The sequence below is a fragment of the Lolium rigidum genome, chromosome 2 (assembly GCF_022539505.1).
Source record: "Lolium rigidum isolate FL_2022 chromosome 2, APGP_CSIRO_Lrig_0.1, whole genome shotgun sequence".
In the NCBI taxonomy this organism is placed as follows: domain Eukaryota; kingdom Viridiplantae; phylum Streptophyta; class Magnoliopsida; order Poales; family Poaceae; genus Lolium; species Lolium rigidum.
In genome coordinates, this window is record NC_061509.1 from 21,632,318 (window position 1) to 21,656,512 (window position 24,195).

General features: G+C 45.3%; 1 protein-coding gene and 1 pseudogene across 1 annotated transcript; both read right to left on the bottom strand.

Annotated features, from left to right (window-relative positions):
- Positions 1-784: 784 nt before the first annotated feature.
- On the bottom strand, positions 785-10,894 carry LOC124691416 (annotated as a pseudogene).
- Positions 10,895-13,062: 2,168 nt separating this feature from the next.
- Positions 13,063-17,309, bottom strand: LOC124686078 (protein ACCUMULATION AND REPLICATION OF CHLOROPLASTS 6, chloroplastic-like). The gene is made up of 7 exons (XM_047220079.1): positions 17,028-17,309; positions 16,511-16,741; positions 16,197-16,421; positions 15,078-15,338; positions 14,098-14,971; positions 13,743-13,873; positions 13,063-13,469 (listed from the first exon to the last, which is right to left on the bottom strand). Exons 1-7 carry the CDS (start codon positions 17,307-17,309, stop codon positions 13,176-13,178), a joined length of 2,298 nt encoding a protein of 765 aa, XP_047076035.1. The 3' UTR covers positions 13,063-13,175.
- Between the last annotated feature and the right edge of the window lie 6,886 nt (positions 17,310-24,195).

The following is a 24,195-nucleotide window of genomic DNA, read 5'->3' on the forward strand; positions in this document are numbered from 1 at the left end:
GAGTCGGACAAAATTGGGCTTTGGGTTCCAAATTGCTTTAGGGGACGCGACTTATATTACAAATAAAATACGGAGTATGATCTTTTTAGCACACTAGAATAGATATAAATTCAATAATTACACTGAACAGATATAATTTCAATAACCGGTACAGTTAGCGGATTACATGATGCAGCGATCGACATGACGGAATTCTAATGGTTCTCCAAGATCTGGGCCTGCGCCGGGTCTGAATCTGTCGTGGCTGTCGGGCGGCGGGACGATCCGCTGCGGGTTCTTGCCAAGGATCATGCCATCATGCTTGCCACCGTCTCGTTCGCCTCTCGAGCCAGCTGCCCGCACTGCTCGAGGAACATGATCTGCCGCCGCCGGTACTGCTCTACTAGCAGATTATGTTTGCAGTCTCGTCTCCTCGATTGTGCCTTAATACACTCTGCTCCATCGAAGCCTGAGTGTGATTCGATTTTTTTTCCAACTGGGAGTGTGATTCGATTTATACATGCGATGCAGTCTAGCTCAAGGAGACGAGAATCTTCGTGCATTTGGTCCTGCTGCCTTCTGTACTTGACTAGCTTTGCGCATCCTGGTAGCACATGTAGTACTCCAGTTCCTTGACATTTCTTCATTCAATACCATCATGTCCAAATCGTCCCTTGTGCTTGAAATGCAAGCTTACCTCAGCTTGGCTGCTGGAGTCCAGCGCCCCCTGTCACCCCATCTCTCAGGAAAACAGTTAGTACCGTAAAGTGAGCTTAACTATTTAAGCAAGCAAAACGGGGTAGCATATACTCCAAAACATAGTTTGCAACATAGAGTACACAAGTACATGGTAATTAAGCCAACATAGTACAGCGCACGCGCATAGCAGCGGGCGGATTATTAGTGCTAGTCTCTCCACATAGTTGCAATGACAAGAGGCAACCAACATAAGAACCATTTAAGCTCGATCTTCGCAGTCCTAGCATCAGCAGTAGAACATGACGTTCTTCATACTATCCTTCATAGCTGGAAGAGGCCTAACAGCTGCGCCCGGTGTCCTGGTACTGCGTGATGTCGACGAACCAGACGGCGGTCCACGTCCTCCAGGCCCACTCGTCGCAGAGCCGCTGTCAGAGCTCTCGGGATCCATGTAGAAACGGGCACGGAAAGCGGCCAGATGAGCATAATATGCAGGTGGAACTGCAATGGAGAAAAATATGGCTTCAGTAAAGAGACAGGATATTTAGAACTTTTCACCCTAAATAATACGGCAGAACTTTGAGAATAATCCCCGGAAGAAGGTAACTTACCAATTGACACCGAACGAGTGCACCTTGCATAGCTGTACAAGTTTTTGATAGAAGTTAGAAATGAAATTTCATTAGAGATATTTCACCAAAGAAAAGGGTCTTACGTGTAGCAGAGGTTGTTGGTAAGTGTCTGCAATCCATCAGCGGTGAAGTTGTTTTCATCCCACAAGACGTGATAATGTGCGGGGCGGCTGGTGCCCTAGGGACAGAGGACATTACATAGATTTGTTTGTTGGACTCTAAGATCACAAAAAACCAGATTCAGATGTAAGCAAATTCTGGTGTTTACCTTGATGCCAGCATGGCTGCACAAGTAGAAGTCGAACTCAGTCGGATGACAGATCTTCGAATCTACAACGGTACCTTCAGATGTAGAGCATGGGGTAAGCGTCATTGTTGAACATATAGCAGCGATATGTGCTGTGAGTTGTTTATACGATTTACCGGGGATTATGTTCCCGCTCCCGTCCACCGAATTCCGATCGTTGTGATTGTGCGCGAATAATCTAGTGTGGTGGCGCTTCTGAACCACGATGAAAGTCACGTTTGGTTGGTAGTTCGCCTCCAGGGAGGCGCATGCCTGAGTGACACACAATGAGATCAGGATTTAATCGAAACATCACCCGAATACGAACAAAGAAAGAACTGGATAAAGTAGATAATTTACTTTTCGTATCGCCTGGAGTTCGAACAGAAGAACTTGGTAAAACTGTCCTCGCTAACGCCATCCCTGGTAAAAAAGGTAAATAAGGTCAGGCTTTAGTGAAAGAAGGCAACAGAAGACCTGCTGGTGTCCTCTTATTGGGTACAAACAAACCTGTAAAATATTATACGCTGGGGCTTCTGACCGGTTGACTTTTTGAAGGATATAAGTAGCTCCCTGCATTTTTGCAAAGTAATGAATTGTTTGAGATGTTCATTGTGGAAGAATTGTTAAATAAATTACCGGTGTACCTAATCATGCCACCATTGACTGTTCCCCTCTGTGGATCTTGCCAGACCTTGTACAGATCCTCTATCAACTCTTGCCGGTGCGCCTGAGCAGAAACTAACCCAGCATACCTTGTGACCTCAGGCCAATCTTGGGAGGCTACAACCTACAAGAAAACAATAGAATGACTGCTTAGCAAACTACCAGAAATCTTTTCAGACACAGTCAAGACTGGAGAACAGGTAATCATGTACTATTAATATTTTTACTTACAGCAGCAATTGAGGGACTACTGTCCTCTCCAGGATGAGGATGGGTCACATCAGCACCAAATATAATTGTAGGTCTGTCGGTGACCAGAGGAATCCGCCTCGACAGTGCATCCACCAGTACGGTGTTCCTACCGCCCACCTAACAAAATTAAGCGGTAGCAAGTTAAGGAAGATAGAACAAAATGCAAATTGCATGAAATTGTTTTGTTCATGGCGCACTAACCTTGACGTTTATCTTGAGCGCAAGATTTGCATGAATCTGTTTGTTCATTTTGAACACCTGCTTCGCACAGCAGCATTGTGAAACTATTCCGAGATCTATTTCACACACACGTTTCAGATCACCTAGCATGAGACGAAGAAGTAAATGTAACAAAGAACATCATCTGCACAACAACAGTGAGAATACACAGTAAACATAGGAAGGTTGCATTTCTCAGATACCATAAAGTGAGCCATTGTTATCAGGTAGGATCCCGATAAGCAAATCAAGCTCCCGGCGCTGGGGTCCAAGAATGTTCATTGCATCATGGTACCTAGCTTTAAGAGCTCGCTCCACTTGATCAGGACGTGCATACAGAGGTGGAAGAACAGGCTCCAGAGCAAAGTCCTATCACGATGATACATGATACTGTTACAGTTGCAGAAGACTAGATGAAGATTGAAGTATAAAGCCTACGATTCATGTTGATGCTTTTATATATGGATCTTGGTGTGATTCTTTCATGCTAATATGCACATTTTGCAGGAAGCGTGTCAAGAATACTTGCCATTCCTGAGTTTTGGCACATCAGAGCAAGTTCATGGCAGAAGCCACGAACAAGACTTTCCTGCACATTACGGGCAAAATTGATACACATCCAGCTTCTGACTTTGCCACCATTTACCATTTTCTGGATAAGAAAAATGAAAAAGGACATTAGAGATCCATGAAGAATAAAGAAATATATACATGTATTTGGTTAATGAAATTTAGATAGCATTGAAAATCAGTCGACTTCCACGACCAAAAAAAATCAGACGGCAACTGGATGATGTTGGACATAAATATATGGACTTCAAGGGAAAAAAAAATCAACTGTCATAGAAAGCTGTTTTCTCAATGCTCAATTGTCGTATTGTGCAGCTCAACAGAAAAGACATGCACAGTCTTCCGTTTGGTAAAGTTAAAATGGAGAAAAGTAAGATATAAGTACATCAGAACCAGGAGCAGCTGAGGCCAAACTTTCTATCCGGAATTCTACTTATCATGCAGCTTGCCAATATCACAAAAGATGCAGGGTGCAAAGTGTGTTGTACCTAGGATATACAATACTGTTTCTGCAGAAAGTTGCTAACGCACAACTAGGCTACAGGTTATTTATTTCACCTGCGGTTAGTCTGATTAGCACAATTATTTCCATATTTAGTTGGTTTCCCTATTAGTTCCATTTCGGTTATTTCCATATATTAGAAATAAAGCCGCTTTAGAGTTGAGGCAGGCAAATGTCGAAAAAAAGAGTTGAGGCAGGCAATAATTAAGCAAATAAAGATAAAAGGTAGTCTTTGTTCCCAAAGCAAAAGGTGAGTGAACTTCCTGGACAGAAGATGTTTGTGAGGTTACCTTGTTCAGCATATTCCATTGACCAACTCTAGGTAAGCAATCCTTTTCTCTACCAGTCTCGTTGTACTTAAGCTGCATTAAAAGAAGAGCTATATCGAAGTCGTACTTAAGCTGATAACAGCGAGCAAAAGTTACAAAAAATGGTTCCACCTACCCGTGGAGCTGGTAAAATACGCGCCTCCACTGATGCCATACGGTCACTAATGTTAATGCCAAACTCTTTCGCATAAGGATCGTCCTGATAGGCATTATGTTTAACCATCTGTGTTCCAAAGACAGAAAACGAAAATAGAAGGAAGAGTTATACTGAAGTTGCACAAACAATTGTAGAAACACATCAGACATGGAAAAGAAGATATTTCTTGCCTGAATTATATCACGCTCCCGATCACGTGGGCGCTGGCATGTCACATCCAAGAGAGCTCTTATCTGATTCTGATTTAATCGCTTGGAGTATCTCTGTCCTTCCACTATTTTGCAGACCTGAATAAGCTCAACAATAATCAGCAGTTATCCAAGTGAAAATAGTTTCAATATATGATGCATGCATTTAAGCATGGACAGTTTCACACTGAGTTAGGAGTCATGTTGCGGAAATTAATCACAAAAAAGATAGGAGAGATTGGTTTGACACATTGTTTACCTCCATAGGCAAGTAATTTGGACGCTTCTGATTGCCAACCTGAAGGCAAGGAAGGTAAGTGTGTTGGATGGCAAAACCGTATGTCTCTTGAAAGTATTGTACAACTGACTTTACTGTACCCCCTTCATCAACAGGAAAACTGCGGCATGAAAAACACGTCAAGCTTGTCAGCGAATATGGAAATAAATCTTAAGGTTTCATTTGGTAAACAGCTTCTAAAAATATGAAAACAATTTTTCCGTACGTTAGCTCTCGTGTTGACTGAGTTGTCAGACCAGATATCCTGTACTTTCTTCGCATATTCCCGCGGTGAGTAACTTCCACCTTTACTCCTCTAAGTGCCTTCTTAATCTATGGTGTGAGTATACAACAGGAGCACACAAATAAAATTGTGGAAGTATAAGTTAGTACTGACATGAAGATCTTACGAAAATCCCATGGCTATCAAGAAAAAACCTTAAAACTCTTTCAAGGTATGAGTTGCACGTGTATGCTTCTATTTCAAAATAACCCATGAAAAAAATGTATTTGCCAACAGATCGGTACAACAGTTCTGATATACAGTTTATCTAACAGTTCGGGTTAGAAAAATAAACCAGTATATTCAGTCATAGTCCCATGTGTTGGATGGAAAAGCTCTCGGTTACATGGGACAAGTAACTTCAGTCAGAGAATATGGTACTATATCTAAGATAAAATTTCCGTACTCCTACCAAGTTCATGACATCGCAGACCCCACCACCACACACACACACAAATCCCCGTTTCCTTATATATTGCATGGAAGGTAGATTACAATCTTATTTTCTTAATGAAAGACTGAAGCAGAGTATGTATACCAAAAAAAACTAGCAATAAATGGACATGGTAGAAGAATCTTAAGTTTTGGAAAAGCAGGCATTGAGCATATTTCAGCTCAAAATCCACATTTTGATCTTAAAAAAAAGTTAGTTTAGTAAGAATACCTTCACACGGTCAGAGTCTGAGAGGGGTCTCGAATGAATGTTAGAACTCAATAGTTGCGCGATATAATCAATTACAGGTAATGGCTCAATAAAAGCTGTCGCTGACATATCTGGAAAAGCACAACAAAAAGGAAATTTAGGATAACTAAATACATTCTCTCTCAAATGGAACAGAAAAACCCAAAGCAATAAAACCATGCAGAACATAATCCAACATGACAATTTCAGTGGTGAGATTCTTTCGTGTGTGAGACACTAGAGGAGGGAGAGCCTTTACCAATATTGAGTGACAAGCCCATCTGAGTAGGTCGAATGCTCTGGTAGAACCCACGCCAGCTTTCTAATCCATCACCAAGGCGTTGCCTACTGCCCAGATCTGGTGAAAAGAACGACCTTCCAAATGGCATATATCTGTGGGGAAAAACAATTTGAAAAACAAATTGATCTTCATGTCTTAAACGGACACTTCTGAATATAACTAGCGCAGGCACGTCGTTGCTACCTTGTGGAGGGCAGCTCTCGCAGCACAATATCAAGGACTTGCAATGCCTCTTGAGGAGCTTCTGCATGCCTCCCAGCTAAAAACATTCCAAGGCGATGAAGGTCGGCTTCGTGCAGCGAATTTGATCACGACCGTAAAATTCCTTTGCCGCCTAAATCAAAATAAAGCAGAACATCAAGAACCCTGAACACAAAAAAGAACACTGAATACATACGACCAGGAAACCGTACTGCTGAGGAAAGGCTGACCTCTGTGGACCAGAGCCATCATCGTCATCAAGTAATGTGATCTGAAATTCTTTGGAAGTAAAAGGCAGTGGGCCTGCTGTGTACAAGCTTTTCCTACCATCATATGCCGGCAGCCTCCCACCCAGATAAGATGCCCTGTGCAGATTTACCAGCTCCTTGATCACAGCTCTGTTGACGATTCGTGAGGTAACTTCCGGAGTGATTGAAACCTGTTCAACATCAGAGATCAAGACGCATAATTTTAGCAAGACAGGAAAGACACATGTAGCTCACAAGAGAGTGCTATCTTTAATTATGGGGATAAACATAAACACACATCGTACTGATGGAGATCCTTGTCCGGCAGCTGGGCAATGAAATGGTTGGCCTTCACCAGGCACCTTGTGCCGACGCTACCCTTCCCCGGCCGCAGGGGAAACCGCATCGCCTTGCTCGATGACGGAACAACCGACACGGTAACCGAGGTGGACTCAGGTCGCACAGCCACCTGTTTGCTGTCCTGTCCAAGCTCGACAGGTGGATCTTCTTGTGCTGCTGGCTCCAAAGGGCCTGCCAGCATCTGCGAAGCTCGTAGCGGAGGCTCACTCGATGCCTCCATTGCTTGGCGCAGCTCGGGAGCTAGACGGCCCAACGGTCCAGCACCATCCCCATGCGCGCCTCTACCATCACTCGGATACTGTTGCGGCGGCCTTCCTCCACGGGCACGTCCCCGGCCTGCGTCCTCTCCGGCGCGACCCCTCGGCTGCTGCGGTGGGGCCGCACCACCTTGCCCCTGGTTACCTTGTTGAGGTGCCTGCGGTGGGAATATGGCGACATGGCCACGGCCACGGCCACCTCTGCCTCCAGGGTGTGGAGCCTGTGAGCCCTCACCGGTACCAGCACCAGGATGCTGCTGTCTTCCCCTCCTTGACCCCATGAGAGGGACTACAAAAGATGAGCAAAGGTCAATCAAGTATCTTCTCTATTTTTGCCCAAAAAATTTATATTGTCTATTTGCTTCCCACACAAGCCAAGTATGTAATAAATTAAGAGAATCAATGGTAATAATATCGGCGAACAATACATGAGCTGTCCACAAGCAGGCCATGAAACGATAAAAGTAATCAATGCAGGAAATTTGTAACCATGGTTGTCAGTATCCCGATAGTATCGTAGTATCTTACAATACTACTGTAGCCAATCAATACGTATAATTTACTAGTATCTTACTCGTATCCCCGATAAGTATCATGATATCTTTAGTATCCCCGATACGTATCATGATATCTTTTTTAAAATATGGACACAATGTTGTGGCAAGCTGAAGAGTAAAAAATTGTTCCGTAGTCTCAAGCCTAACTAAGTATTTAAACAGTACAACGTCAATAAGTTTGGGCGAGATGAGTTTAAAAAGGAGTTTGCATGTGCAAGAAGAAAGCAGTCAACTAGCAATTTGTTTGTGCCAAATGTCCAGCATATCCAGTCTTCTGTTTTGTGTGTTCATAATTAGTTATGTTTGAATCATGCATTGGACGAGTCGGCCTATATTTACATTACTTAAATACATCAATACTCTATCAAAGACATCAAATATACTCAAAATTCAAATTAAATGTTAAATTTATTTGAGGTATGTTATTACTAATATAAACATATATTTTAATTGAAATAAAAATCTCATAGTATCGTGATACTACTGCTGACAAGAAAACGATATTGCCTGCCTAGTATTTCGATACTGACGGACTTGTTTGTAACAATTGACGAGTTCTTGGTGGCAACAACTTGATATGGTACGACGATCCAAATTACTTTTAAGGGGCCGTAAATAAAGGCTGACGCTGAGTTGTGGGGATTAGGCTGTGTTTTAATTATCTTTGTTAGAATGCGCGTCAAGAAACCAGTCTGTACCCAGGGATGAATTTGGATATATAGCCAGCCTGCTGCGCCAATCACTTCCTTTTTATCCGTTCTTCTACTCGCAATTTCGCAACTCCTACTAAAAATTCAGTTGATATATGTAGAAGAAGGACAGATAAAAATCCAACTCCTAGCAGGCTGACATGTCTAGAAGAAGAACAAACAAATCTAAGAAACAGAGGGAGGGGAAAGGAGATCAGAATCACCAAAAGAAAAGAGACCCCAATCCCTTCCTTTTTAGTGCTCCCTCCGGTCCAAAATACTTGTCTCTTTTTCAGTACTCGCTCCGGTCCAAAATACCTGTCCAAAAAATGCATGTATCTAAACGTGTTTTATTTCGCAGATTCGCTCATTTTTGGACAAGTATTCTGGATCGGAGGGAGTACTGATTTTCCATGCGCTTGCAGTTTCTCAACTCGTACTGGAGTGCTAAAAATAGTAACACTTGTGCCACAGTGCTGGCGCGGTTTTCGTTTGCGGAAGAACAGACAAATCTAAGAGCAGGGGTGAGGAGAAAGAAGAGCAGAACTGTCGAATCTCGTTCGACGATGGAGCTCTGCTCTGATGGGCTAGTTCACGAATTCATTCGTTCGTTCGTTCATGGAACCAAGAAAGAAACAGAACGAAACAGGGGAGGTGAGCTGGATGGGCGCGTGCGTGCGTGAGAAGAAGGCATCGTGAGAAGAAGGCATGGATTACCTGCGCGGGCGGGCGGGCGGCCGGCGGACCGGCGATCGAATCGACGGCGAGGGAGGGAGGTGCTCTGCTCCGCTCTCGCTCGCTAGGGAGGGAGAGGGAGAGGGAAATGGTAATAATATCGGCGAACAATACATGAGCTGTCCACAAGCAGGCCAAGAAACGATATTTACTCTAAATACAGGTCGCGAAAAAGAAAAGTAATCAATGCAGGAAATTTGTAACCATGGTTGTCGGTATCCCAATAGTATCTTAGTATCTTACGATTTTACGATACTACTGTAGCCAATCGATACATATCATGATGGTATCTTAATTTGCTAGTATCTTATTCGTATCCCCGATACATATCATGATATCTTTAGTATCCCGATATAAAAACGATACCATACACCTAAATATGGACACAATGTTGTGGCAAGCTGAAGAGTAAAAAATTGTTCTGTAGTCACAAGCCTAACTAAGTATTTAAACAGTACAACGTCAATAAGTTTGGGCGAGATGAGTTTAAAAAGGAGTTTGTATGTGGTGCAAGAAAGCAGTCAACTAGTAATTTGTTTGTACCAATTGTCAAGCATATCCAGTCTTCTGTTTTGTGTGTTCGTAATTAGTTATGTTTGAATCATGCACTGGATGAGTCGGCCTATATTTACATTATTTAAATACATCATTACTCTATGAAAGACATAAAATATACTCAAAATTCAAATTAAATATTAAATTTATTTGAAGTATGTTATTAATATAAACATATATTTTAATTTAAATAAAAATCTCATAGTATCATGATACTACTGCTGACAAGAGAACAATATTGTCTAGTATTTCGATACTTTTTTTTAGATAAGGGGAGTACCCCAGCCTCTGCATCAATTGATGCATGCAGCCTCTTATTAAACTTATTTAAACGGTCTGAGTTACTGACAGCCTTGTTTGTAACAACTTGACGAGTTCTTGGCGGCAACAACTTGATATGGTACGAGGTTCCAAATTATCTTTAAGGGGCCGTTAATAAAGGAATAAAGGCTGACGTGGGTTGTGGGGATTAGGCCGTGCTTTAATTATCTTTATTAGAATGTGCGTCAAGAAACCAGTCTGTACCCAGGGATGAATTTGGATATATAGCCAGCCTGCTGCCCTAATCACTTCCATTTTTATCTGTTCTTCTACTTGTGATTTCTCAACTCCTACTAAAAATTCAGCTGATATTATGCAAAAGAAGGACAGATAAAAATTCAACTCCTAGCTAGGCTGATACATCAAGAAGAACTAACAAAACTAAGAAACAGAGGGAGGAGAACGAAGATCAGAATCATCAAAAGAAAAGAGACGCTAATCCCTTCCTTTCTAGTACTCCCTCCGGTCCAAAACACTCGTCTCTTTTTAGTACTCACTCCGGTCCAAAATACTTGTCCAAAAATGCATGTATCTAGACGTGTTCTATTTCGTAGATTCGCTCATTTCTGGACAAGTATTCTGGATCGGAGGGAGCACTAATTTTTCACGCGCTGCAGTTTCTCAACTCTTACTACTAAAAATAGTAACACGTGTGCTACTGCTACACTACTGGCGCGGTTGGTATACGTGGAAGAACAGACGAATCTAAGAGCAGGGGGAGGAGAAAGACGAGCAGAACCATCGAATCTCGATCGACGATGAAGTTCTAATGGGCTAGTTCACGAATTCATGGAACCAAGAAAGAAACAGAACGGAACAGGGGAGGCAAGATGGATGGGTGCGTGAGAAGTACCTGCGACCGAATCGGGAGAAAGAGCTCGCGGCCGGCGGGCGGGCCGGCGATCGAATCGACGACGAGGGAGGTGGTGTGCTCTCGCTCGGTACGGAGGGAGAGGGAAAGGGGAAAGCGATAGGGAGAACTGAAGTTGCTGGTGGCGAGCGAGCGGCTCCCTCCAAGAAGACGACGACGACAAGGGGAGTGGCACGCGGGGCCCGCACCGTTCCGTCCTCACATGCCTCTTTCTTTTGCATTGCAGGATGGGACGTGAGGGTGCTGAGATGGGTCGTACGTGGCGCCTTCTCAGGTCTCGGCCCTCACTCCAGCCTGGCATGCATATCCCTTTCGGTCCTGCTTGTAGAATCCAAAGTTCTTTGATTTATTTCTGAAATAATCTCACGTATTCCATCCATCCCACCAAGAAAGTGGGAGGTTTGTCAAAAAAAAATAGATATATCTTATAATATTTAACGTCTAGATAAATTCTAGACAATCTTCATGAGACCGAGGGAGTACATGTTTTGAAAATAAAAGTGGAGTAACATTAGTTTTGTCTTTGACAATTGTGTGTTTTACAAACTTAGCTACGTTTCGAATGCTTTGGTGGTGCTTACTCCGGGCATAAATGCCGAATCCAAACTCGAAATTTCCGACCCTGGACCCATATATTCTAAACCCAAAAACTCCAAGCACCAATTCAGAACAGGAAGATGTTTGGAATTCCCAAATTTATCCAGAAATTTTAGGCTTGTAGTCTTGGCACCCGAATTCCGATAAGCGTATCAACATTTAAGATTTAAAAAAGATGCCTTAGCCCAGCCTAAGTGGAGCGACGTTGTAAGCTTAGAGCATCTCTAACAGAGCCCGTAAATCCCGCCGGAACTGAACTTTTCCGGCGGATTTACGGGTTCGGACCGAAACGCGCGCAGATCAGCGCCCGAATACATGGGCCGGCCCGAATCGAAAGTTCGGGGGCCCGAGAAACCCACCGCACGACCCCTATTAAAAGGGTTCGCGGAGGGGAGTTCGGTTCGCAAACCCTACTCCCTCCGCCGCTCGTCTCCCGCCGCCGCGCGTTCCCGCTCGGACGAGCAATTCCGGCCGCTCCGCCGCCGCGCGCGGCCGGCCGGCGCTCCCTCCGTCGGGAATGACGCGTGCTAGACGCGTGGGTAGGGAGGTGGCCGATCCGGCGCCGGAAGGTGCACTCGGCGTCCGCCGGTGCACGGGAGTCGCCGGAGCTCGCCGGGCGTAGGCGCTCCAACGGCGCGTGGAAGAGGGCCGGCCGGAAGTGGCCGGAGATGATGGCGACCTCCAAGCGCACGCGGAGGAGGCGCCGGAAGGAGAAGTGGAGGCGCCCCCCGCTGCCGCCGCGTGCAACCCTCCTCTGCCGGCGCTGCCCCCGCACGGCGACGACGACGCCGCCGGGACGCCTCTAGCGTGCGGGAGCACCTCCGAGGCGGCGGTCGTCGAAGTGGCGGCGGTCGTCGTCGCCTAGGAAGACCGGTGAGCAAAAACCCTCCGCCGGCTACATTAGCTCCCCGGTGTCAGTATAGTCACTCCGGGGACTAATTCTAGTTTAATTTAGCTCCCTATATCGTAATGTACGTGCAATATGCATGTATTTTGCCTAGTATTGTACAAATTCTAGTTTAATTATGAACGAATTTAGCTTCATTCGATGAAATCGAGTCCGATGGCAAAATTTGGTTTCCCGCAACGTTTGATTTCATCGAGTTCGGTTCACCTTTTCGGTTTCTGTTCTGCGCCATCGCTAAATCCGCAGCCAAATTGGTTTTTGGGAGACTGAACTCATTTTTTTCGGTTCCGATAAATAGGACTCTATTAGAGTTGCTCTTAGACTACAAGTACCACGAGCGCACAGCCTCTCCTCCACTTTCCCCACTCCCTGTCTCCCCCAGACCCCCACTCACACAGTGACAGAGGGGCCTGAGAGCAAGGATTTGCAAACAAGGGGGGTTATCATCAATTATCCTTTACAAACAGGAACCTGATCTTACAGCAACACTAGTGTTGTGTGTTTTCCAAACTTGGAATGCTTTGGTGGTAGTACTAGAATTCTCAACGATTCCATGCTTTGTCATGAAATCCTGTGATCATAGCTAGGAACAGTGCAATCTTTAAGAACATCACTCGCAAAAGAAGGATAAAGATGTTCTGGTTTAGAAATCTAGCAATTCCCTTTTCTCTTTTATCTCCAAGGATCTAGCCTAACAACAAAAGGAATCCAACACAGGAAGAGAAAAGAAAAAAGCTCATCACTGATAACATCAGACTAACCAAAAATATCAGTCTTCCAAGACTAAAAATAGCCTACACTGCTTATTTACACAAAAAAAAACGAAATTAGGAAGGTCGCTGCACACCGAATGTTCTAAGACTTGAGGACCGCGCCTTCGGTTATCTTCCACCCTCCTGATTTGGTGAAGGCCATCTCATACCGGGTGGTGTACTTCGTGTCGTACGAATCGTTGTTCTTTGAGTCGGTTATGTCAGTGAGCCGGCCAGCCTCCTCGATTGTTGCCTCCACGCTCGCCCGCCGTCCGTCCAGGGAGATGGTGATGCTGTCGATCGTCACGTCGGACAGCGTGTAGTCCCAGAACCAGCCATGCTGCTCGATCTCTGCGGCTCGGTCCGTCCATACCTTTAGCATGTTGCCAGCAAGAACCTGTTGGAATTGGGGGAATCAGTTCCGGTTACAAGCAGAAGGTTGAGATAAGTTCGCAGTGGAAATAACTCCCAGAAAATTATGCTCTGACTATGGAAATACTGTGACAATGGAAGTGAAACACTAGCCAAACAAGCCGGGTTACTACCACGCAAGTATACTCATGAACAGCAAACAGTGACATAAACGACTATGCAAAGTGTCTCTGGCTACATAAGGGAGCTCATGAGTGCAAGTACAAACCAATAACCCGGTCAAAGTTTTGAACCTCACCTCTTGCAATGACGCAACAGAATGATCCGATCCCAAGGCCTTGGATTTGATACTCTGCCACTTGCGCACAATGTCTTCTGCCAACTTTGCATCCATTCTAGGAATCTGTATTGACTCGTCGAATGCATCATCTTCAATAGATAAACATTAAGGACTATATTAGGCACAGAACTAGTACATGTATTACGGTTTCAGAAACAAATTTAGAAATGGATCGAAATTTTGGCACATAACTCTGTCAAAAACATCAAACGAAGCTGCTATCCGAAAATGTAATTCATTAGACATCAAGCATGGCCAGTAAACACATGGGAGATTTTTTTTTATTAGTTGAAAGTAAAGAGTGTTTCCTTACCATCAACTGAGTCAACAACATTAGCAACTGCCACGGCCTCGTGCTCACTCCTGATAGCAGGGAGCACCCTCTTACGAGGCATGTACTTGAGGCCTATTACTGCCAACAGACCAAACAATGCACCAGCAGAGACAATCTTCAAGGCCGCATTTTTAGAATCATGTATGTCAAATCCCATAACATTTTTCAGATCAAATTTCTGAAGAGAACCCTCAAGACCATTGTCAGGATTTTCCATGGCTGAAAGATCTAGCTGTTCTATCAATGGAAAAATCTTGCTGAATGCTTGGAGAGCACTTGATTTGACGGTACCAAGAGCAGCTGTAGCTTGAGCTCCCAGTTTTGCTATAGCGGCAGCAGCAGCCAAATGAGAAGCACCACCACCTTCCATCATTTCTAGGTAGCTTAAAACTTTTGGGTCATCATAGTAGTCTCCAAGTCTGAACTGCATACCTCGAGTATCTCTGCTCCTAGGGAAAACCTCTGAGACAAGCCAAGTCTCCAAAAGCTTACACAGCCCTGGAAGAAGATCATTCTCTTGGTCGATGCTAGAGTTGTTCACAATAAACTCTACAATTTTGGGGTCTCTATGTGGTGAGGATTCATTATCAATTGCAAGCCAAATTCTGCAGTTGGTAATATCTCCCACAAGCAATGAGCAGAGTGCCCTTTCCAATGCAAGATCCATCTCGTTATCATAAGCATATTGAGAACCTATATTAAACTTCTGGAGCTGTTCGAAAAGATCATCTGCCATCATGATGAGCTCTGGCCTTTTACTTACAATTGCTTGAGCAACATTTGCTAGTGCCACACTGTAGATTTCGAACCACTCAGGTGGTATGCTATTCGGAGTTTTTGAAAAGAAATCCATCTGCGGATTGTAATGCAAAATGAATCAATGCATTTCTGTAAAAATTTGTCACCGCAGCATGAACAGGATGCTGCCTCGTGAAAAAAAGAATATTATACATACGAACCTGCTCAGCCGACGTCATCTGCAAAAAGGCCTCATTCATGTAAGCTTCACGAGAAAATCCTCCTCCAACAGTAGCAATACCTCCTCTACCAACACTCCATAAAATGTTTCTCACACCTCGAAGACCTTCTTGGCGTTTACTCTGATGTTTTTCATCAAGAGGAAGTGCAAGAAGCTCCAAAGCACAACGAGGTGTGATCTCCTCCAAAGTTTCATCAATCTGTGACAGCAGATCAGGTGCGAGATTGCTTGCCCCATCCTCCTAAAGGAAGACATATCTGTTACTATTGAATCCAGAACATCTATTTTAGGAACATACAGCATATGCATTTCAAGCTGGTCTTCACATATTTAACTTATTATATCCATTCAAATATCGTCCCAGTGAAAATATAAAAATGAAAATATCGTCTTCTATTGAGTCTCCTTTTATACAATTTGATCTTGTAGTGTAGACCTCTTCTACATTTATCATACTCCTTATATAATGAGTAGGATCTGTCCCTGCTCTTCTCCGAGCAGGAAAAATGGTGACAAATTAAATAATCACTATACGTTAATTTTCTCATTTATTTACTGTAATAGCGAAGGTATCTATGAAATGCAGTACCAAGGTCAATGAAATTGAAAGGCACCTCTGACAACAGAATCAAAAGGGAATGAGAAACTTAAAGCCTTTTAGGTATTACTAACTTACAATGTTGTGATAACTAATTCTAATGTGATATCAGGGAACAAGAAAAAAATGTATCATTCATATATGTAATCAGTGTTATTGTCAGCTGGGTGCAAACTTAGGAATAGTAAGACAAAACCGAGAAATCTCAAGATTTGGAAAGCATGGAAGCAAGACTTTTGACAAATCGTAACAAAAGGAAATCACATACAGAAATACTTAAGTTATTATAAGGGCACTTACCGAGCCAAATAAAATAAGAAATAATACTCAGCACTAGCACCAAATAGATAAATACACATTATATACAGCAGTAAAAGAACAGAAATTATATTTTCACCCAATTCGACATATGACACTAAGATTCATAAAAAACAGTTTGTGCAAAGTGACCATAGACAAGTTAAATCTGCATTACAATGACCGATGGTGAAAATAACTCACCTGCAAGAGCTTGAGGGCCTTTTCAAGCACCTCACAGCAGAAAATCACATCTGGAGGGCTTGCCGCCATCGAATCCCTCGATAGGTCCACATAAGCCAGAGCCATTGCCAGCACCACATCCTGCTTGAACCGTTTGGGCGGGCGATCCTCCAGCAACTGCTCTCCGATCGCAAGCACCGCCCGTGCCTCCCCAGCCTCCTGAAGGGCACACAGCACGCCCGGAACCTGCTCGACAAGCCAATCAATTTAAGCAGAGACCAATCGTATCCCTAACAAGAGCCAAGCCGCAAACTCTGCTGCCCCTACCACCTCACCTTGTCCCAAGCAACATCCAGCATAAGCGCCGCATCACGGTTCTCGGAAAGCGTGCGGTCGTACTCCGTGCGGGAGCTCTGGTCGGTGAGAGTGTCGTGGGCGATCTGCAGTATCTGCCGGCGGCCGACGAGCGTGTCCGTGCTGTAACCGTACTGCGGCGGCTTGGCTGTCCGCGCCTCGAACGCCCTCCTGACACCGTCGCCGAGGAAGTGGGGCTCTGCGCCCAGAACCTGAAGAGGGACCAAATCATTTCTGAAAGGTTCCACCCAATGCATGCAATAGTTCGTATAGAAGATAAAGGGGCATTGGTTTTATGGGGTTGGAGGGGACAATAACCTAGAAAAGGAGGCTTGGGGGTGAAAGGGGAAATCTTGGAGCTACAGCTTTTGTTAAGGCAGAATATCAATCACATTTCAAGCATAATGTCTTTATCATCTATCAGATGTGTGTTCTGAGGAGGACCTAGGAGGAGATTGCACGAGATGCCCGTGAGGCGATGCTTGTACGGGGACTAACCTTGTAGAAGTCGACTTGGAGGGGGAGAGATCGGTCGGCGGCGTCGGGGAAGAGCGGGACGAAGGGGGACGCGGAGGCGGGGGCCGCGGAGGGCGGCTCGGGCGCGGCGGAGGCGGCGGGGAGGAGGTGGAAGTCGGCGAAGAGGCGGTCGGCCCAGCGGCTGGCGGCGCGGCAGGCGATGGTGTGAGGGCGTGGCGGTGGCGGCCTGCGGCGCGGGCGCGGGAGGGAGAAGGCGAGCGGCGCGGAGTTGGGGCGCGCCAGGAGGTTGTGGAAGCCCTCCATTGCCGGCGGCGGCGGCGGCGGAGGAGGAAAGGGAGGGGTTTAGAAGGGGAGAAAGCGGTGCGCGCCGATTGTCTGCTGTTGTTGTCGCTGTCCGTTCCGTGCACTGTTGTGTGATCTGTGTTGGAAGGAAAACTGAGAGCGATCGAGAGAGAAGCAAATGAATCAACTGTGTTCTTTATTCCATTGACAATCGGGTATTTATACAAGGTCAACCGTCGCGAAGAGGAGACGCGACTGATCGTGGGGTGTGAGGGAGCGTCGCGTCGGTTGCCGAAGCAACCGCACGACGACGGTTACATAGGGAGGATTCCCTTTAATTAAGTAAACTAATTAAATCCTAACACTCCCCCTAATCCTTCCTTGTACTTGTGATTGATCATCCTTGGAATAATCTTCTCCAAAAACCCTGTGGGAAAAATATGAGAAGTAGTGTAGGATATGCTCGGTAAAACTCCTTCAAACCCCGTGGGAAAATAAGGAGAAAATGATCCAACATATAATGATTATTGCCTCCGTTAACTCGATATGAAGTATATCCATAGAATTTAGAGGGCAATAAATATGTCGTATATACTTTCCTAAAAACCCCGGTGGGGAAAACAGAAAATATGACATATAATCTTATGTTGATATTACCTCATTAAAAACCTTTATGAGAACCCGTAAAGTAAACTCATAAAGGGAAAAAGAGTGTAATATGATGCTTTGAACAGAATAGTTCGGAGAAGGTACTCCCCCGACTCTTGCAAATCCCGAAGTCGGCGCATACCAATTCCATGAATATATTTCCGGAACGTTGAAGTTGGTAGAGACTTTGTGAATAGATCGACGAGGTTATCGCATGATTTGACTTGCAAGATGTTTATTTCCCCACCCTTTTGGAGTTCATGGGGATAAAACAACTTAGGGGCAATATGCTTAGTGATATTGCTCTTGACATATCCTGTTTGCATCCGTGCAACACAAGCCGCATTATCTTCGTAGATAATGGTAGGTGATTCGATAGAACCGATTCCACATGATCGTTGTATGTGGTTTATCATTCTGCGAAGCCACACGCATTCGCGTGATGCCTCATATAATGAAATTATTTCAGAATGATTGGTGGAAGTGGCAACTAGAGTCTGTTTCGAAGACTTCCATGATATAGCAGTTCCACCATGTAGGAACACAAAGCCGGTCTGTGATATGGCATTGTGGGGATCGGACAAATAGCCAGCATCGAGCATATCCAATCACATCGGAGTCCGGATTTCTCCGAAACCGATAGAATAGGCCAAGATCCTTTGTGCTTTGGAGATATCGGAAGATATTCTTGACTCCCGACCAATGTCGTTTGGTGGGAGCTGCGCCGTATCTAGCAAGTAGATTCACCGCAAATGCAAGGTCGGTCTCGTGCGGCTTGCAAGATACATTAGCGCTCCAAGGGCACCGAGATATGGGACCTTGGGTCCCAACAACTCTTCTCCATCATCCCTCGGCTCGAACGGATCTTTCTCTACGTCTAGAGAACGAACCACCATGGGAGTTTTAGATGGATAGGATTTGTCCATATTGAATTTCTCCAATATTTTCCGGATATAGGCAGCTTGGTGTACCATTATACCTGAGGGAAGGTGCTCGAGTTGGAGACCCAAGCAAAATTTGGTTTGACCCAAATCCTTCATCTCAAATTCTGTCTTTAGATGATTGCGTGCTTCATCAATATCTTGTGTGTTGCCAATGATGTTGAGATCATCGACGTACACTGAAATGATGCAAAATCCTGAAGAGGACTTCTTGATGAAGACACATGGGCAATCATCACTATTGGAGTAACCCTTGCGAAGAAGGAACTCACTAAGTCGGTTGTACCACATCCGTCCCGACCGTTTCAAGCCGTATAGAGACTTGTTCAGTTTTACACAAGTACATGTTGCGTTTTGTGCTTGCATCCCGAACGTAGATTCCTTCCGGAACCTTCATGTAAATGTCCGAATCTAGTGACCCATAAAGATATGCGGTCACGACGTCCATCAACTCGCATAGATAGACGATTTTGCACCGCCAAAGATATTAGATATCGGAAAGTGATACCACTCATCACCGGAGAATATGTCTCATTGAAATCAATGCCGGGCTCTCGCGTGAAACCCCGTGCTACGAGCCTTGCTTTGTATCTCACCACCTCATTGTTCTCATTCCGTTTCCGGAGGAAAACCCATTTGAATCCCACAGGGAAAACATTGGGAGGTGTAGGTATTGCTTCGTGAATACCTTCCTTTTATTAAGCGAGGCTAATTCTCGCTTGTATTGCATCCTTCCATTGAGGCCAGGTCGGAGCGTTTTTCACACTCAACGATAGTCCTTGGATCATGATCATTAAGAAGGGTATTTGCAATTGTAGCAGAAAAATAAGTGTCGACAATCGTAGACTTACGGTTGAATGATTCCCCGTAATCGATATAGTTGATGGATATCTCGTGCACCGTTGATAACTCTTCGTGATTTCCCAATACGCGTGAGTCTAGGTGTTCCGATGTCCCGACCGATGTGTGCAAGCTGGAGCTGGGTTGTGGAGGTTGCCCTTCCACTGGGTGTATACTACCCATAAGGTGTTTGTCAACGTTGAGTTGACTTGCATCTACCGACTTTGAGGAGTTTCTCCTCACTCTCCTTTGCCGCTTGCGAGAAGCGGGATCCTGGTCAGAGGCCGTACTACTCCCCCTCTTTTTGGGAACGGGTAGTTGAGTGGTTTTAGTTGGTACCTCCACTCTTTCGGGCGCATTTCTGGCCGGATTCAAGGATTTTGTGACACCTTTTAAATCAGTAAATGAATCTGGCAGATTATTTGCAAGATGTTACAAATTTATGATTTTCCGAACTTGTAGTTCGGTCTCTTGGGTACGTGGATCGGAGGCTGAAATGGCAAGAGCATTCCAATCAATTTCCGGGCATTCTTTCTGGTACTTGAAATCTCCCCCTAATGCCGGAAAGTGTTCCTCGTCAAATATGCAGTCAGCGTGACGGGCTGTGAATAGATCCCCAGTAAGGGGTTCCAGGTACTTAATAATCGACGGCGATTTGTACCCCACATAGATCCCCAGTTTTCTGTGTGGGCCCATGGATGTCCGCTGAGGTGGTGAGATCGGGATGTATGTAGCACATCCGAACTTACGCAGATGGGAAATGCTAGGTGGATTTCCACGTACCAATTGCGGAGGGGAAGTACCTGTGATATGCAGTAGGTCGCAATTGTATTAAGTCGAGCAGCGTGTAAAACCGCATGACCCCAACACGATGTTGGCAAGCTGCAATTCATCAACAAAGGTCTTGCAATGAGTTTGATCCTCTTAATTAGGGATTCAAGCCAAACCATTTTGAGTGTGGACGTATGGAACAGAGTGCTGAACTTCAATCCCTGGGGCCATGCAATAGTCATTGAAAGCACGTGAGGAGAATTCTGCAGCATTGTCCATGCGAATTGATTTAATTCGACTTTCTGGATAATGGGCCTGTAACTTAATTACTTCCCTCATTATCTTGGCAAATGCATGGTTCCGTGTGGAAAGAAGGCACACATGTGACCATCGTGTAGATGCGTCAATAAGAACCATGAAATACCTAAACGGTCCAGATAATGGTTGGATGGGACCACAAATGTCTCCTTGAATTCGTTCAAGAAATTGAAGTGGTTCAGCTTGTATCTTGAGGTGCGAAGGCCTTAAAATAAGCTTTCCCGTGGCACATGATGTGCACACAAAATCTGAAGACTGAGGAAATTTGGACTCAAGCAAATTATGACCAATGGAATTGCTAGTAATCTTCCTCATCATCCCGATACCAGGATGGCCTAGGCGATCATGCCAGGTTTGGAATGCATCAACATTCTGGAAAATTACCTTGTAAGCAACATGTTCTACGGGCTTGATGTACGTATAGTACAATCCGGACGACAGAGAAGGAATTTTTTCAAGTACTTGCTTGCCATATCCGTAATCTTTTGTGAAGAGTAGATACTCCTCTTTGTTGTCTTCATGGGTTTCGATGTGAAATCCATTCTTACGAATATCTCGATAACTGATTAAGGTACGTGAAGAATCGGGATACAACAAGGCATCCTCAAGGATCACTTGTGTACCGTTTGGGAGGGTAAATATGGCACGTCCGAGTGCCAACAATTACCGTATCGCGTCCAGCGATAGTTAAAATATCTCCATTCATCTTTTTCGCAGTCTGAAAATATTTTAACTCCCTCGCTATGGAGTTTGTGGTAGCACCGTCCACAAGGCATAATTCCTCTTCCATCGGATTGTCCCCGTAGAGAACTATATATAAAAATGAAGAATTTTCAATAAGAATCCTTGATTTAAATACATAGATCACAATCTTACTATATCAAAGTGCTGATACAATATAAATGACAACAATACTTATGTTCTATTACAACATCACAAATGGACATGAATATATTAGTCACTAAGGAGGTAGCGGGACTAGTCGAAGTCTCCAAACACGTCGGTTGAGGTGTACTCAACCATCATGTCCTCCGTTCCTGCAGGGTCCTTTGATGGAAGGAGAGTAACGGCGTTGCTTGGTCCCGAGGGAACGTCTTGCGAACAGCCAGCTCCATTGGTGCCATCTCGGATGAAGGTTGAAGTTGGCTTCAAACCTTTTCCCTCGAGGTGCGTTGCGTCCATGGGATTGTTGGTACAGTAATGGCCGGATGCCTTGGGGTCTTGCACTTGTCGGTGGGGTGCGTGTAGCATCCACACTTGTCGCAAAGCTTAGATTTGTCAAACTTGGACTTTGCGGTGCCTTTCCCACGGTCCGAGTTTCGGGCTTCCTCGTTCGGTTGCGCTTTCGCTTACCATTGAAGTTAGAGGGCTTTCCTTTGAAACCACCATCAAACTTTCGTCCGTTCGCGACATTCATATGAACTTCGTGTAGAGGTTGAGAACCAACCGGACGCCGAGAGCCATTCTTAGCGAGTAGCTCATCATGCTTTTCAGCTCGAAGTAAGATATGAATAAGATCGGAATAGACTTGGTAGTCGCGAGCACGGTATCGCTGCTGGAGGATTCCGTCGGATGGGAGCATAGTCGACGGAGTTTTCTCTATCTTCTCCGCATCGCAGGTTCCTTCCCGCAAAAGCGCAGCTTGGAACTGATCTTATGAACCTCGTGATTGTACTCTCCGATGGACTTGAAGTCCTGAAGACGGAGGTGAGTCCAATCATGGAGTGCTTCTGGCAGGACAACCGCCTTCGCTGTTCATACCTCGTTTTGAGGGCCTCGAAACAGGGTACTAGGGGATTCCTCCTCCAAGTACTCAGACTTGAGATCCGGGTGAATATGGTGCCTTATAATGTATAAGGCGGTATACTTCGTTCATCCGTTAGTGGCGTGACTCCAGCGGGCAGTGGATCCCGCTCGCTCTGGATTGCACGCACTATCCCACGAGATGCAAGAGCGATCTTCGTGTCCATGGCCCAAGTAGGGTAGTTGTGGCCATTGAGGGCGAGTGCCTCAAATTCTCGAGCCATCGGTTACCTACATGGGTAAACCAGAGATTATTAATTTACACTTGGTAAACCAAAAACCATCATGGTTATGTTGTAATGAAGGTTGCAAAATTAATGATGATTTCAAGGAGTGGGCTTGAAACCATTAGTGTGAACTTCAAATTGTTAAGTATGACACGTTGTAGATACTCCCCAAAGAAAATTTCGGGGTCCATCTCTCAGCACTAGAGAGTATAATCTGATAAAATCAGTAGATACTCATATTTCTAGTACCTTGTGTCATAACTTAATAAAATGTATGGAAGAGCACTTTAAGCAATCAAAATATCAATCATGACAAAATGTAGGCTTAATTAGTAGTGGAGATAATCTGCAATGCAGTAGATCTACACACCACCTTGTGATCCCAAAACATCAATTTGAAGGAAATCACTTTGAATTTTGCATTTCAGTTTGCAAGAAATTTACAATCTCAATTGCAAACAGTGAATGTAATAAATCTCAACATGTGCACACACGGAAATGTATTACATCACACATTTTCAGTAATACACAAAACAGTACTGAAAAACTTGTACTGAATTAAACAGAGTCTAAACAGGACTAAATTAGAACCACTGTTATAAGACTAATTTGCTAATAAGCTGAACTAGTACTACGAAGCAATAAAGCAAATAGCTACTAGTAGTAAATACGGAGTAGACAGCAAGGCCTGCTGGTGTCTCCGCATGCACATGGCCACGTATGCACTCTCCTGGTCGATCAAAGAGATAAGGAGAGAGAGGAAACAAGTCCAGGCTCTCCATCCCCATTCTCACGTACAAATACCACGCGGAGAGCACGAGGCCGGCCGGCCGCATCAGCAATCACCGGCGACGGGTGTTCCGGCCGTCCTCTTCCTCGTCGGAGGATCCTCCGAGGAGCAGGGTCCCCGGGCGACGCCGTTGGAGTGGCCGTTGGAGAGCCTCGCCGGGCTCCACTCCTCCGGCCGCCGGCCGGCGCGGCTGGCCTCGCAGCACGGCGCGCGGCACGATGAAGCGGAGGCGGCGTTGGAGGAGGCCGTGCGGCGGCGGCGGCAGCCTCCCGCGTCGTTGTCGAGGACGGCGTCACGCACGGCCATCGGTGCGAGTCCGGCCGCTTGGCGTGGCGGACTCGATGCTTGACGGGCCGGGCTCGTGCGCCGGAGTTGGGGACGGCAGGTCCGGCGACGCCGCCTCAGGCACCACGGGCTCGGCCTCCTCCTGGCCATGGATTCCCTGCTGTGCAAGCCTCGGGCAGGCCCAGCCGTGCACCGGGCAAGGCAGGGGTGGGGGCGGAGCGGCGAGGGCCGAGTCGTCGACGTCAACGTCGTCGTCCGCCGGTTCCATCTCCTCGTCGGCGTAG

What these genes read in the sequence shown, in the direction of transcription:
- LOC124686078 (XM_047220079.1), bottom strand. Translation starts at nt 17,309, where the DNA reads ATGGAGGGCTTCCACAACCTCCTGGCGCGCCCCAACTCCGCGCCGCTC. An exon ending in TCCAAGTCGACTTCTACAAG is followed by an intron (nt 16,742 to 17,027) that starts GTTAGTCCCCGT and finishes GTCCCTCTTCAG; the next exon opens with GTTCTGGGCGCAGAGCCCCA. An exon ending in AGGCCCTCAAGCTCTTGCAG is followed by an intron (nt 15,339 to 16,196) that starts GTGAGTTATTTT and finishes GTCTTCCTTTAG; the next exon opens with GAGGATGGGGCAAGCAATCT.